The sequence below is a fragment of the Electrophorus electricus genome, chromosome 1 (genome assembly GCF_041902795.1).
Source record: "Electrophorus electricus isolate QZ-2024a chromosome 1, ASM4190279v1, whole genome shotgun sequence".
NCBI lineage: Eukaryota > Metazoa > Chordata > Actinopteri > Gymnotiformes > Gymnotidae > Electrophorus > Electrophorus electricus.
Window position 1 is genome coordinate 12506221 of NC_137497.1, and position 14910 is coordinate 12521130.

Consider the following 14910-nt stretch of genomic DNA (forward strand, 5'->3'; position numbering starts at 1 on the left):
CTGTTGGATTGCAGCCACTGTTCTAGAGAGAATGTTGGGTGAAGCAGAGAGTGGAGAGATCCCCAAGACTCTGACTCAGATGTTCACACACTTCCTGATCTTTCAGCTCAGACACAAGGATCAAAAGTATGGAGGAAGTATGAAAGGACAAAAAGGTCCCACTCACCCACATCACATGAGAGAACATGTTTTGGCACTGGGAAAACTGGCTTTCCAACAGCTAGAAAAAGGCAACCTGATCTTCTATGAGGAAGACCTGAGAAACAGTGGCATAGATGTCAGAGAAATGACAGTGTATTCAGGAATGTGCACTCAGATCTTCAGAGAGGAGTTTGAGCTACAGCTGGGGAAGGTGTTCAGCTTTGTTCATCTGAGTGTTCAGGAGTTTCTGGCTGCTTTATATGTGTTTATTTCCTTCATCTCCACCAACACCAATGTGCTACAACAGCAACACCCTGGATTTTTCAGTATTTTCAAAACCCCAATGTCTGTCTTCCTCAACAGTGCAGTGGACAAGGCCTTACAGAGTCATAATGGACACCTGGACCTTTTCCTTCGCTTCCTTCTGGGTCTCTCACTGGAGTCCAATCAGACTCTCTTACTAGGCCTACTGACACAGAGAGGAAGATGCTCACACAGCAAAGAGGAAACAGTCAGCTACATCAAGGAGAAGATCAGTGACAGTCCCTCTACAGAGAAATCCATCAATCTCTTCCACTGTCTGAATGAACTGAATGATCATTCTCTAGTGCAGGAAGTCCAAACATACCTGAGCAGAGGAGGTGACCGTTGTCTCCATGGATCCAGACTGTCTCCTGCTCAGTGGTCAGCTCTGGTGTTTGTGTTGCTGAACTCAGAAGAGGAGCTGGATGAGTTTGACCTGAGGAAATATGACCCATCAGAGGAATGTCTACTGAGACTGCTGCCAGTGGTCAAAGCATCCAGAAAAGCCTTGTGAGTATTTTCATTTAGAGATGAACAGTGGGTGTAGCAGGCAGTGGATGTTCTTGACTCAGAAGGTCTTCTGTGAAAAATGAAAAGGAGAGAGAGAGAGAGAGAGAGAGAGGGAACATTAGAGAGAGAGCAGGATAGAGAGATCCCATCACCAGGTGCTTAAGTTAAACCATAAAGTTGTGGAACATTGGAATATAGTAACACTGTCCAGTCATTCATTAGTCTAAATGTATTAATGATGGTTAAATGATATTTGATGTCATGGGTAGTTGTGTGCCTTTGTATTGAGAATGGTCCTACATTTAAAACAGTGGCCAACAGTGTTTGTTTATAGTTCACACTCTTAGTAAAACAGCCAGAGAAAATGTGCTGCAGTGTAACATACAGAAGTGTTCAAGTACGAAATATCAGTGTGTACACGCGCACACACACACACACACCACACCACACAGTGTAACATACAAAAGGGTTCAAATATGAACTATCAGTTCAGCTTTCTGATCAACATTACAGTTCAATCACTACTGACCAATACAGAGAAAAGTGCACAAGGATGAGCATAACCAATGTATACACATATGCACACACACTCACACACACACACACACACATATATATATTTCACACTGATGGCAGTTTTCAAACTTTATCACAGGTTTTCTTTAGAGCCGATGATGGTGATTGGGCACATTTATAAAGGTGTAGGTGTTAATATGACTTCATCTGAAACACTATATAAAGGTGTAGGTGTTAATATGACTTCATCTGAAACATTTTCATTGTTTAAATATTTTACCAAGGCAATTTGTCATAATCTAGTTGTAAATAAGTTTAAGTCAAAATAAACTAACATCATTAACAGCAACTGATTCCAGTACTACACCTTCAGTGCTGTGTGATTGAGGTACTTGACTTTTAATTAGAAGGTTGCTGGTTCAAGCCCCACCGCTGCTGAGTTGCCACTGTTGTGCCCCTGAGCAAGACCCTTAACCCTCAATTGCTCAAGTTGTACTCAGTCATAATTGTAAGATGCTTTGGATAAAAGCGTCAGCTAAATGCCATAAATGTAAAATGATGAGTGTAGCATGCAGTGACGTTCACAGCTCTGTGCGATCAGTGTAACATGCAGTGACGTTCACAGCTCTGTGTGATCAGTGTAACATGCAGTGAGTCTCCCAGAAGCTAATGCTGTTACTACTGTCACTCACCTAAAATTGTAGCAGACTACTACTGTTGCTCACATACAGTGGGACCAATATCTCAGACCACTAGTGAAAATGATTGTTTTGCATTTCTCTCAAGTTTAATACAATGATTTTCTTTACAAATCATATAATCAGCATAATTTGAGTGAACAGTTGAACGTTTTTTAATGAATTTCAGAAAGTATTACTATTTGGCTCTACTCAAATGCATGTAAGCACAGTTGTGAAACTGACTGCATCAGTTCTTTTGTACAAAAAGTCAGAAGTCCTTGAGTCCTCACACAAGCAGTGCAGGAGAAGTGAGTCAGTTCTGATCCAACTGAAATATGTGAACCATCCTCTTCTCCCCAGTATTTTACTGCACACATACAGTCCATGAAGGACAAACTCCAGGGACACATTTCATGTCAACAGCAGACATGAGATAGTTGCCTCACACACACTTAACTGACTGATGGGTTCTGCCTCACACACACTTAACTGACTGATGGGGTCTGCCTCACACACACACCTGACTGACTGATGGGGTCTGCCTCACACACACCTGACTGACTGATGGGATCTGCCTCACACACACCTGAATGACTGATGGGGTCTGCCTCACACACACCTGACTGACTGATGGAGTCCCTGACTCAGCTATTGAGCCTCCAGGATTCTCGGTGCACCACACAGACAGAACTCGGGACCTCACTGGGAAAAGCAAAGGCAGAGGAGAATGTTTCATGATCAATGACTCAGTGTGAGCAAAGGAATGGAAACACTAGTAAAAGATTCTGCTCTCTGCATTCTGTCATTCCTCCATAATCACTACTGCAGTGTTCATCCCACCATCATTACTACTGCAGTGTTCATACACTAATATTCACTACTGCAATGTCCATTCCTCCATAATCACTACTGCAGTGTTCATCCCACCATCATTAGTACTGCAATGTTCATACACTAATATTCACTACTGCAATGTTCATTCCTCCATAATCATAATACAGTGTTCATTACTCCATAGTCACTACTGCAGCGTTTATTTCTCCATGAAAAACACTACAGTGATTATTCCACCATAATCAATACTGTGGTGTTTATTCCTCCATAATCACTACTGCAGTGTTTATTTCTCCATAATCACTACTCTGCATGGATTCCAACAATATTTTCTGTTTGTATATTAGTGTAGTTGTATTTGTGAAACATTAAATGAGATCTATGTTGTTCTGTTTACTGTTATGGTGTTAGGGGTGGGATATTTTGATATTTGGACTCTGATTATGGCAACTGCCATTCACTGACTTATGAACCAACCATCCATTATTTGGTCACCTGGCTTAGGTTGCTAATGAATGTTATTTGTCATGTCTTTGTCCATTTTGTCTTTGATGAAGACACAGTAATGTTGAAATGTTGCTGTGTTTGTAAAATTAAAAGGCTGAAAATGTATCAGTGTGTTCCAGACCTTTCAAGCTCTTCTTTACATTTTTATTAGCAGTTCAGATCTTTTAATTCATCATCCTCTGACTGAACTACATTATTTAATGTATTAACTCTTTTACAGACTATCTGGCTGTGGTCTCACTGAAGAGTCTTGCAAATCTCTCACATCAGTTCTACAAACAGAAAACTCTTCACTGAGAGAGCTGGAGATGAATAATAATGACCTGCAGAATTCAGGAGTGGAGCAGCTCTGTGCTGGACTGAAGAGTTCACACCGTAAACTGGAGATTCTCAGGTGAGTTTCTGTGACTATTTTTGAATGTAAATAAAGAGGCATTTTAAAAAGGTCAGTGTGAACTCCCTTATAGTACAGTATTAAACAAACATTGCCAGGCAAGGCAATGCAAGGAAATGTACACTTTTATAAAGTTTTCTTCTCTCAATATTTCTAAATATAGTTTTCTGTTGAAACCTCACTGCATTTCATTAAATGACCACACTGTGGAGACAAAGAGTTATATCTGTGATGCATGAGCAGATTTTCAAGTCTAGAAGAGAAATAGAACATTGTAAAGAGGAGACACCAATGAGTCCTTGTCCACGTGTGCAGGTGTATTTATTACAATGCTGCTTCAACTAGGCGCTTTGGCATTTTGTCCACAAGCTGCATTTTTGGTCACCTGAGAGCAGAAATTTAGCAAAATGTCTTACAGGATGAATATATTCAGAAACTCCAACAGCTGTGTTGTAAAATGAAGTGTTTTAATGTAAGATTTTCACTGAGTGATTTTATGTAGTTTATGTATGGAAACACTGTAAACATCAGTCATTCTAATCTCTCTGCAAATAAAAGCCCTTAAAATCTTAATTAAAATATTTAAAGCTGAACCATTGAGGTTCTGGACACATTACAGGACACTTTTACAATCACACAATTCCCTTGCGTTTTTGGGTGGGAGACCCTGTTCTCATTATGATTTACACGGTGTGTTCAACACATGTTGAGATGAGCTGAACTGACAGCCGTGCTGGAGGAAAGAACGCAACAAGTTAATATTCATTCAATAGACCTGAAAGGTTTATTGGTTATTCCTTAAGATAAACCTGTGATCTCTCTCCACAGGTGTTTTTATGAAACATGTAGCTGGCTAATATTAGTAACCTGAAGCTTGCCAAGTTACAGTATAATGTTGGTTACTACACCTAGATACCTCACGCTAACGTCATATTAGCTTGACTTAGGAGTGAATGTTGGCTGCTAATTTTTTCATCAAGCCAGAGACATCAAACAAAAATAGAACAGTGATGGTAGAAGACGTGGAGTCAGCAGAGAGAGAAACTGAGCAGACAGCTGACAGTAAACTCAGGACATCTGAACACAGTAGTGAGGAACAATGTTCAGCACTGGACGAGTGAACCTGTGGACTTAATTACAAGAGAGAAAGAAAGACACACAAGACACAGTAATCAATAATCAGGAGATTAGGAGGAGAGAAGGAGTGAAGTGTGTGTGTGTGTGTGTGTGTGTGTGTGTGTGTGTGTGTGTGTGTGTGTATGTGTGTGTCACACTGGGTGCCTGATGTACTGTAACAAAGCTAATGAGGCTAATGTTAGCTTCCTTAAATCTAAGGAACTGGCTAGAATATAAAATACTCCTGCTTGTTCGTTTACAGTTAGTATAGAGAAACAGAAAACAACCAGGATGAAGAGAAAGAGTAATGCTATTGCCATGGCAACCTTCTTTAGTAAGAAGACAGCAGGAGAGAGAAAAGACAGAAGAACTTGATGGTGAAAGTGTCCAGGAGGAGGACATGGAAGAGAGTGAACACAGCAGACAGAGACAGAGGAGCCAGCTGTGTCCACTCTCACTGTAGCCCCACAGCTCTGCTGTAGTGTCAGCTGTGTCCACTCTCACTGTAGCCCCACAGCTCTGCTGTAGTGTCAGCTGTGTCCACTCTCACTGTAGCCCCACAGGTCTGCTGTAGTGTCAGCTGTGTCCACTCTCACTGTAGCCCCACAGCTCTGCTGTAGTGTCGGCTGTGTCCACTCTCACTGTAGCCCCACAGCTCTGCTGTAGTGTCAGCTGTGTCCACTCTCACTGTAGCCCCACAGCTCTGCTGTAGTGCCAGCTGTGTCCACTCTCACTGTAGCCCCACAGCTCTGCTGTAGTGTCAGCTGTGTCCACTCTCACTGTAGCCCCACAGGTCTGCTGTAGTGTCAGCTGTGTCCACTCTCACTGTAGCCCCACAGCTCTGCTGTAGTGTCAGCTGTGTCCACTCTCACTGTAGCCCCACAGCTCTGCTGTAGTGTCAGCTGTGTCCACTCTCACTGTAGCCCCACAGCTCTGCTGTAGTGTCGGCTGTGTCCACTCTCACTGTAGCCCCACAGCTCTGCTGTAGTGTCGGCTGTGTCCACTCTCACTGTAGCCCCACAGCTCTGCTGTAGTGTCGGCTGTGTCCACTCTCACTGTAGCCCCACAGCTCTGCTGACTTGTTTAGTTGTTTTTTTGTGTTAATGTAAATGGTTGATTTTAGTGAATATATTAGTTGTGTGAAGTAGCGATATTGTGTGTGTGTGTGTGTGTGTGTGTGTGTGTGTGTGTGTGTGTGTGTGTGTGTGTGTGTGTGGTGCATAGCATGTGTGGTGTTTTGTAATTACATCAGAACTTTAGATCAGATATAATTCATCATTTGATACTACATAATTCAGATACACTGAGAATTATAACCACACATAGAAATATAACCACACATAGAATTATAATCACATGTAGAATTTTTGGAATCTTGAAATACAACCTTTTTCGAGGGGATGAATCAAAGAACTGAAGATACTTGTAAGTGATATAAAATATTAAGTGCTGGACAGAAATGAAACCTTTCTCAGGTAATAATATTTATGTTTATGTAACCCACACCCTTGATTTATTCGTGAAGATTTATTCAAATTGTAATCTTATGGGTTAATTAATGATTCCCTGCCTGACCTCATGTGAATGTCATAATCTGATAAGGAATTAAACAGTATGTAGTTTATTATACACTATAATAGTGGTTTTACCACTGTATTAACTTGTGTACCCTGAAATTCCTCTGTGCTGTAAGGCCATTTTAGTGTGTCACCACAAGAGAGAGACAGACAGATCTATTATTTGTGTGTGTGAAAGAGACAGAACTATTATCTGTGTGTTTGTGTGTGTGTGTGTGTGTGTGTGTGTGTGTGAGAGAGAGAGAGAGAGAGAGAGAGAGAGAGAGAGAGAGAGAGAAAGACAGAACTGTGTGTGTGAGAGGCAGATCTATTATCTGTGTGTGAGAGAGACAGAACTGACTGACTGATGGGGTCTGCCTCACACACACCTGACTGACGGATGGGGTCTGCCTCACACACACCTGACTGACTGATGGGGTCTGCCTCACACACACCTGACTGACTGATGGGGTCCCTGACTCAGCTATTAAGCCTCCAAGATTCTCGGTGCACCACACAGACAGAACTCGGGACCTCACTGGGAAAAGAAAAGGCAGAGGAGAATGTTTCATGATCAATGACTCAGTGTGAGCAAAGGAATGTAAACACTAGTAAAAGATTCTACTCTCTGCATTCTGTCCATTCCTCCATAATCACTACTGCAGTGTTCATCCCACCATCATTACTACTGCAGTGTTCATACACTAATATTCACTACTGCAATGTTCATTCCTCCATAATCACTACTGCAGTGTTCATCCCACCATCATTAGTACTGCAATGTTCATACACTAATATTCACTACTGCAATGTTCATTCCTCCATAATCATAATAGTGTTCATTACTCCATAGTCACTACTGCAGCGTTTATTTCTCCATGAAAAACACTACAGTGATTATTCCACCATAATCAATACTGTGGTGTTTATTCCTCCATAATCACTACTGCAGTGTTTATTTCTCCATAATCACTACTCTGCCTGTCTTCCAACAATATTTTCTGTTTGTATATTAGTGTGTTTGTATTTGTGAAACATTGAATGAGATGTGTGTTGTTCTGTTTCCTGTTATGGTGTTAGGGGTGGGATATTTTGATATTTGGACTCTGATTATGGCAACTGCCATTCACAGATTTATGAACCAACCATCCATTATTTGGTCACCTGTCTTAGGTTGCTAATGAATGTTATTTGTCATGTCTTTGTCCATTTTGTCTTTGATGAAGACACAGTAGTGTTGAAATGTTGCTGTGTTTGTAAAATTAAAAGGCTGAAAATGTATCAGTGTGTTCCAGACCTTTCAAGCTCTTCTTTACATTTTTATTAGCAGTTCAGATCTTTTAATTCATCATCCTCTGACTGAACTACATTATTTAATGTATTAACTCTTTTACAGACTATCTGGCTGTGGTCTCACTGAAGAGTCTTGCAAATCTCTCACATCAGTTCTACAAACAGAAAACTCTTCACTGAGAGAGCTGGAGATGAATAATAATGACCTGCAGAATTCAGGAGTGGAGCAGCTCTGTGCTGGACTGAAGAGTTCACACTGTAAACTGGAGATTCTCAGGTGAGTTTCTGTGACTATTTTTGAATGTAAATAAAGAGGCATTTTAAAAAGGTCAGTGTCAACTCCCTTATAGTACAGTATTAAACAAACATTGCCAGGCAAGGCAATGCAAGGAAATGTACACTTTTATAAAGTTTTCTTCTCTCAATATTTCTAAATATAGTTTTCTGTTGAAACCTCACTGCATTTCATTAAATGACCACACTGTGGAGACAAAGAGTTACATCTGTGATGCATGAGCAGATTTTCAAGTCTAGAAGAGAAATAGAACATTGTAAAGAGAAGACACCAATGAGTCCTTGTCCACGTGTGCAGGTGTATTTATTACAATGCTGCTTCAACTAGGCGCTTTGGCATTTTGTCCACAAGCTGCATTTTTGGTCACCTGAGAGCAGAAATTTAGCAAAATGTCTTACAGGATGAATATATTCAGAAACTCCAACAGCTGTGTTGTAAAATGAAGTGTTTTAATGTAAGATTTTCACTGAGTGATTTTATGTAGTTTATGTATGGAAACACTGTAAACATCAGTCATTCTAATCTCTCTGCAAATCAAAGCCCTTAAAATCTTAATTAAAACATTTAAAGCTGAACCATTGAGGTTCTGGACACATTACAGGACACTTTTACAATCACACGATTCCCTTGCGTTTATGGGTGGGAGACCCTTTTCTCATTATGATCTACACCGTGTGTTCAACACATGTTGAGATGAGCTGAACTGACAGCCATGCTGGAGGAAAGAACGCAACAAGTTAATATTCATTCAATAGAACTGAAAGGTTTATTGGTTATTCCTTAAGATAAACCTGTGATCTCTCTCCACAGGTGTTTTTATGAAACATGTAGCTGGCTAATATTTGTAACCTGAAGCTTGCCAAGTTACAGTATATTATTGGTTACTACTCCTAGATACCTCACACTAACGTCATATTAGCTTGACTTAGGACTCAATGTTGGCTGCTAATTTTTTCATCAAGCCAGAGACATCAAACAAAAATAGAACAGTGATGGTAGAAGACGTGGAGTCAGCAGAGAGAGAAACTGAGCAGACAGCTGACAGTAAACTCAGGACATCTGAACACAGTAGTGAGGAACAATGTTCAGCGCTGGACGAGTGAACCTGTGGACTTAATTACAAGAGAGAAAGAAAGACACACAAGACACAGTAATCAATAATCAGGAGATTAGGAGGAGAGAAGGAGTGAAGTGTGTGTGTGTGTGTGTGTGTGTGTGTGTGTGTGTGTGTGTGTGTGTGTGAAAGAGAGCAAGGAAGAGAGAGAGCAGCAGAATTATTATCTGTGTATGTGTCTCTGAAATAGAGAAAGAGAGAGACATACAGATCTATTGTGTGTGTGGGGGGGGTGAAATAGAGAGAGAGAGAGAGAGAGAGAGAGATCTATTATTTGTATGTGTGAGAGAGACAGAACTATTATCTGTGTGTGTGTGTGTGTGTGTGAGAGAGACAGAAATTTTGTTTGTATGTGTGTGAGAGAGACTGCAGTGTTCATTCCTCCATAATCACTATTGCAGTGTTCATCCTACCATCATTACTACTGCAGTGCTCATACACTAATATTCACTACTGCAATGTTCATTCCTCCATAATCAATACTGCAGTGTTCATTATTCCATAATCACTCCTGCAGTGTTTATTTCTCCATAATAAATACTACAGTGAATATTCCACCATAATCAATACAGTGGTGTTTATTCCTCCATAATCACTACCGCAATATTAATTCCTTCATAATCAATACTACAGTATTCATTACTCTATAGTCACTACTGCAGTGTTTATTTCTACATAATCACTATTGCAGTGTTTATTCCTCCATAATAAATACTACAGTGATTATTCCTCTAAAATCACTATTGCGATGTTCATTCCAACATAATCAATACTGCAGTGTTTATTCCTCCATAATCTCTACTGCAGTGTTCATTCCTCCATAATCACTGCTGCAGTGTTTATTTCTCTCTGATAAACAATACAGTGATTATTCCACCATAATGAATACTGTGGTGTTTATTCCTCCATAATCACTACTGCAATGTTCATCCCAACATTATCAATACTGCAGTGTTTATTCCTCCATAATCACTACTGCAGTGTTTATTCCTCCATAATCACTACTCTGCATATCTTCCTACAATATATTCTGCTTGTATATTAGTGTATTTGTATTTGTGAAACATTGAATGAGATCTATGTTGTTCTGTTTCCTGTTATGGTGTTAGGGGTGGGATATTTTGATATTTGGACTCTGATTATGGTAACTGCCATTCACTGACTTATGAACCAACCATCCATTATTTGTTCATCTGTTTTAGGTTGCTAATGAATGTTATTTGTCATGTCTTTTTCCATTTTGTCTTTGATGAAGACACAGTAGTGTTGAAATGTTACTGTGTTTGTAAAATTAAAAGGCTGAAAATGTATCAGTGTGTTCCAGACCTTTCAAGCCCTTCTTTAAATTTTTATTAGCAGTTCAGATCTTTTAATTCATCATCCTCTGACTGAACTACATTATTTACTGTATTTACTCTTTTACAGACTATCTGGCTGTGGTCTCAATAAAGGGTCTTGCAAATCTCTCACATCAGCTCTAAAAACAGAAAACTCACTGAGAGAGCTGGAGATGAATAATAATGACCTGCAGAATTCAGGAGTGGAGCAGCTCTGTGCTGGACTGGAGAGTTCACACTGTAAACTGGAGATTCTCAGGTGAGTTTCTGTGACTATTTTTGAATGTAAATAAAGAGGCATTTATCTGGTCAGTGTCAACTCCCTTATAGTACAGTATTAAACAAACATTGCCAGGCAAGGCAATGCAAGGAAATTTACACTTTTATATTATAAAGTTCTCTTCTTTAAATATTTGTAAATATAGTTTTCTGTTGAAACCTTGCTGCATTTCATTAAATGAACACACTGTGGAGACAAAGAGTTACATCTGTCATGCATGAGCAGATATTCAAGTCTAGAAGAGAAACATAACATTGTAAAGAGAAGACACAAATGAGTCCTTGTCCACATGTACAGGTGTATTTATTACAATGCTGCTTCAACTAGGCGCTTTGGCATTTTGTCCACAAGCTGCATTTTTGGTCCCCTGAGAGCAGAAATTTAGCAAAATGTATTTTACAATCACACATGATTCCATTGTGTTTTTGGGTGGGAGACCCCATTCTCATTATGATTTATACCATGTGTTCAACACATGTTGAGGTGAGCTGAACTGATAGCCGTGCTGGAGGAAAGAACTCCACTGAAAGAATCTCACTGTAGCTCCACAGATCTGCTGTAGTGTCAGCTGTGTCCACTCTCACTGTAGCCCCACAGCTCTGCTGTAGTGTCGGCTGTGTCCACTCTCACTGTAGCCCCACAGCCCTGCTGTAGTCCCAGCTGTGTCCACTCTCACTGTAGCCCCACAGCTCTGCTGTAGTGTCAGCTGTGTCCACTCTCACTGTAGCCCCACAGGTCTGCTGTAGTGTCAGCTGTGTCCACTCTCACTGTAGCCCCACAGCTCTGCTGTAGTGTCAGCTGTGTCCACTCTCACTGTAGCCCCACAGGTCTGCTGTAGTGTCAGCTGTGTCCACTCTCACTGTAACCCCACAGCTCTGCTGTAGTGTCAGCTGTGTCCACTCTCACTGTAGCCCCACAGCTCTGCTGTAGTGTCGGCTGTGTCCACTCTCACTGTAGCCCCACAGCTCTGCTGTAGTGTCGGCTGTGTCCACTCTCACTGTAGCATCACAGGTCTGCTGTAGTGTCAGCTGTGTCCACTCTCACTGTAGCCCCACAGCTCTGCTGTAGTGTCAGCTGTGTCCACTCTCACTGTAGCCCCACAGCTCTGCTGTAGTGTCGGCTGTGTCCACTCTCACTGTAGCCCCACAGCTCTGCTGTAGTGGAGAGAAGTGAGAAGTGAGTCGAAGTTCTGATCCAACTGAAACAACATGTGAACCGTCCTCTTCTCCCCAGTATTTTACTGCACACATGCAGTCCATGAAGGACAAACTCCAGGGACACATTTCATGTCAACAGCCGACATGAGATTGTTGCCTAACAAACACTTAACTGGCCGATTGTGTCTGAGTCACACACACACCTGACTGACTGATGGGGTCTGCCTCACACATACCTGACTGACTGATGGGGTCCCTGACTCAACTATTGTGCCTCCGGGATTCTCGGTGCACCACACAGACAGAACTCAGGACCTCACTGGGAAAAGCAAAGGCAGAGGAGAATGTTTCATGATCAGTGACTCAGTGTGAGCAAAGGAATGTAAACACTAGTAAAAGATTCTACTCTCTGCATTCTGTCCATTCCTCCATAATCACTACTGCAGTGTTCATCCCACCATCATTACTACTGCAGTGTTCATACACTAATATTCACTACTGCAATGTTCATTCCTCCATAATCACTACTGCAGTGTTCATCCCACCATCATTAGTACTGCAATGTTCATACACTAATATTCACTACTGCAATGTTCATTCCTCCATAATCATAATAGTGTTCATTACTCCATAGTCACTACTGCAGCGTTTATTTCTCCATGAAAAACACTACAGTGATTATTCCACCATAATCAATACTGTGGTGTTTATTCCTCCATAATCACTACTGCAGTGTTTATTTCTCCATAATCACTACTCTGCCTGTCTTCCAACAATATTTTCTGTTTGTATATTAGTGTGTTTGTATTTGTGAAACATTGAATGAGATGTGTGTTGTTCTGTTTCCTGTTATGGTGTTAGGGGTGGGATATTTTGATATTTGGACTCTGATTATGGCAACTGCCATTCACAGATTTATGAACCAACCATCCATTATTTGGTCACCTGTCTTAGGTTGCTAATGAATGTTATTTGTCATGTCTTTGTCCATTTTGTCTTTGATGAAGACACAGTAGTGTTGAAATGTTGCTGTGTTTGTAAAATTAAAAGGCTGAAAATGTATCAGTGTGTTCCAGACCTTTCAAGCTCTTCTTTACATTTTTATTAGCAGTTCAGATCTTTTAATTCATCATCCTCTGACTGAACTACATTATTTAATGTATTAACTCTTTTACAGACTATCTGGCTGTGGTCTCACTGAAGAGTCTTGCAAATCTCTCACATCAGTTCTACAAACAGAAAACTCTTCACTGAGAGAGCTGGAGATGAATAATAATGACCTGCAGAATTCAGGAGTGGAGCAGCTCTGTGCTGGACTGAAGAGTTCACACTGTAAACTGGAGATTCTCAGGTGAGTTTCTGTGACTATTTTTGAATGTAAATAAAGAGGCATTTTAAAAAGGTCAGTGTCAACTCCCTTATAGTACAGTATTAAACAAACATTGCCAGGCAAGGCAATGCAAGGAAATGTACACTTTTATAAAGTTTTCTTCTCTCAATATTTCTAAATATAGTTTTCTGTTGAAACCTCACTGCATTTCATTAAATGACCACACTGTGGAGACAAAGAGTTACATCTGTGATGCATGAGCAGATTTTCAAGTCTAGAAGAGAAATAGAACATTGTAAAGAGAAGACACCAATGAGTCCTTGTCCACGTGTGCAGGTGTATTTATTACAATGCTGCTTCAACTAGGCGCTTTGGCATTTTGTCCACAAGCTGCATTTTTGGTCACCTGAGAGCAGAAATTTAGCAAAATGTCTTACAGGATGAATATATTCAGAAACTCCAACAGCTGTGTTGTAAAATGAAGTGTTTTAATGTAAGATTTTCACTGAGTGATTTTATGTAGTTTATGTATGGAAACACTGTAAACATCAGTCATTCTAATCTCTCTGCAAATCAAAGCCCTTAAAATCTTAATTAAAACATTTAAAGCTGAACCATTGAGGTTCTGGACACATTACAGGACACTTTTACAATCACACGATTCCCTTGCGTTTATGGGTGGGAGACCCTTTTCTCATTATGATCTACACCGTGTGTTCAACACATGTTGAGATGAGCTGAACTGACAGCCATGCTGGAGGAAAGAACGCAACAAGTTAATATTCATTCAATAGAACTGAAAGGTTTATTGGTTATTCCTTAAGATAAACCTGTGATCTCTCTCCACAGGTGTTTTTATGAAACATGTAGCTGGCTAATATTTGTAACCTGAAGCTTGCCAAGTTACAGTATATTATTGGTTACTACTCCTAGATACCTCACACTAACGTCATATTAGCTTGACTTAGGACTCAATGTTGGCTGCTAATTTTTTCATCAAGCCAGAGACATCAAACAAAAATAGAACAGTGATGGTAGAAGACGTGGAGTCAGCAGAGAGAGAAACTGAGCAGACAGCTGACAGTAAACTCAGGACATCTGAACACAGTAGTGAGGAACAATGTTCAGCGCTGGACGAGTGAACCTGTGGACTTAATTACAAGAGAGAAAGAAAGACACACAAGACACAGTAATCAATAATCAGGAGATTAGGAGGAGAGAAGGAGTGAAGTGTGTGTGTGTGTGTGTGTGTGTGTGTGTGTGTGTGTGTGTGTGTGTGTGTGTGTGTGTGTGTGTGTGTGAAAGAGAGCAAGGAAGAGAGAGAGCAGCAGAATTATTATCTGTGTATGTGTCTCTGAAATAGAGAAAGAGAGAGACATACAGATCTATTGTGTGTGTGGGGGGGGTGAAATAGAGAGAGAGAGAGAGAGAGAGAGAGATCTATTATTTGTATGTGTGAGAGAGACAGAACTATTATCTGTGTGTGTGTGTGTGTGTGTGAGAGAGACAGAAATTTTGTTTGTATGTGTGTGAGAGAGACTGCAGTG

At 40.5% G+C, this 14910-nt stretch overlaps 1 protein-coding gene across 1 annotated transcript in view; it reads left to right on the forward strand.

The window, feature by feature from the left end:
• Nucleotides 1-8131, forward strand: part of LOC145651884 (NLR family CARD domain-containing protein 3-like) — a 10908-nt gene extending 2777 nt beyond the window's left edge. The window contains exons 3-5 of the mRNA XM_081700518.1: nt 1-954; nt 3712-3885; nt 7954-8131. The exon at nt 1-954 is cut by the window's left edge and continues 850 nt beyond it. Coding sequence (XP_081556644.1) covers nt 1-954; nt 3712-3885; nt 7954-8131 — 1306 coding nt within the window. The remainder of the gene's footprint in view (nt 955-3711; nt 3886-7953) is intronic.
• The last annotated feature ends 6779 nt before the right edge of the window (nt 8132-14910 follow it).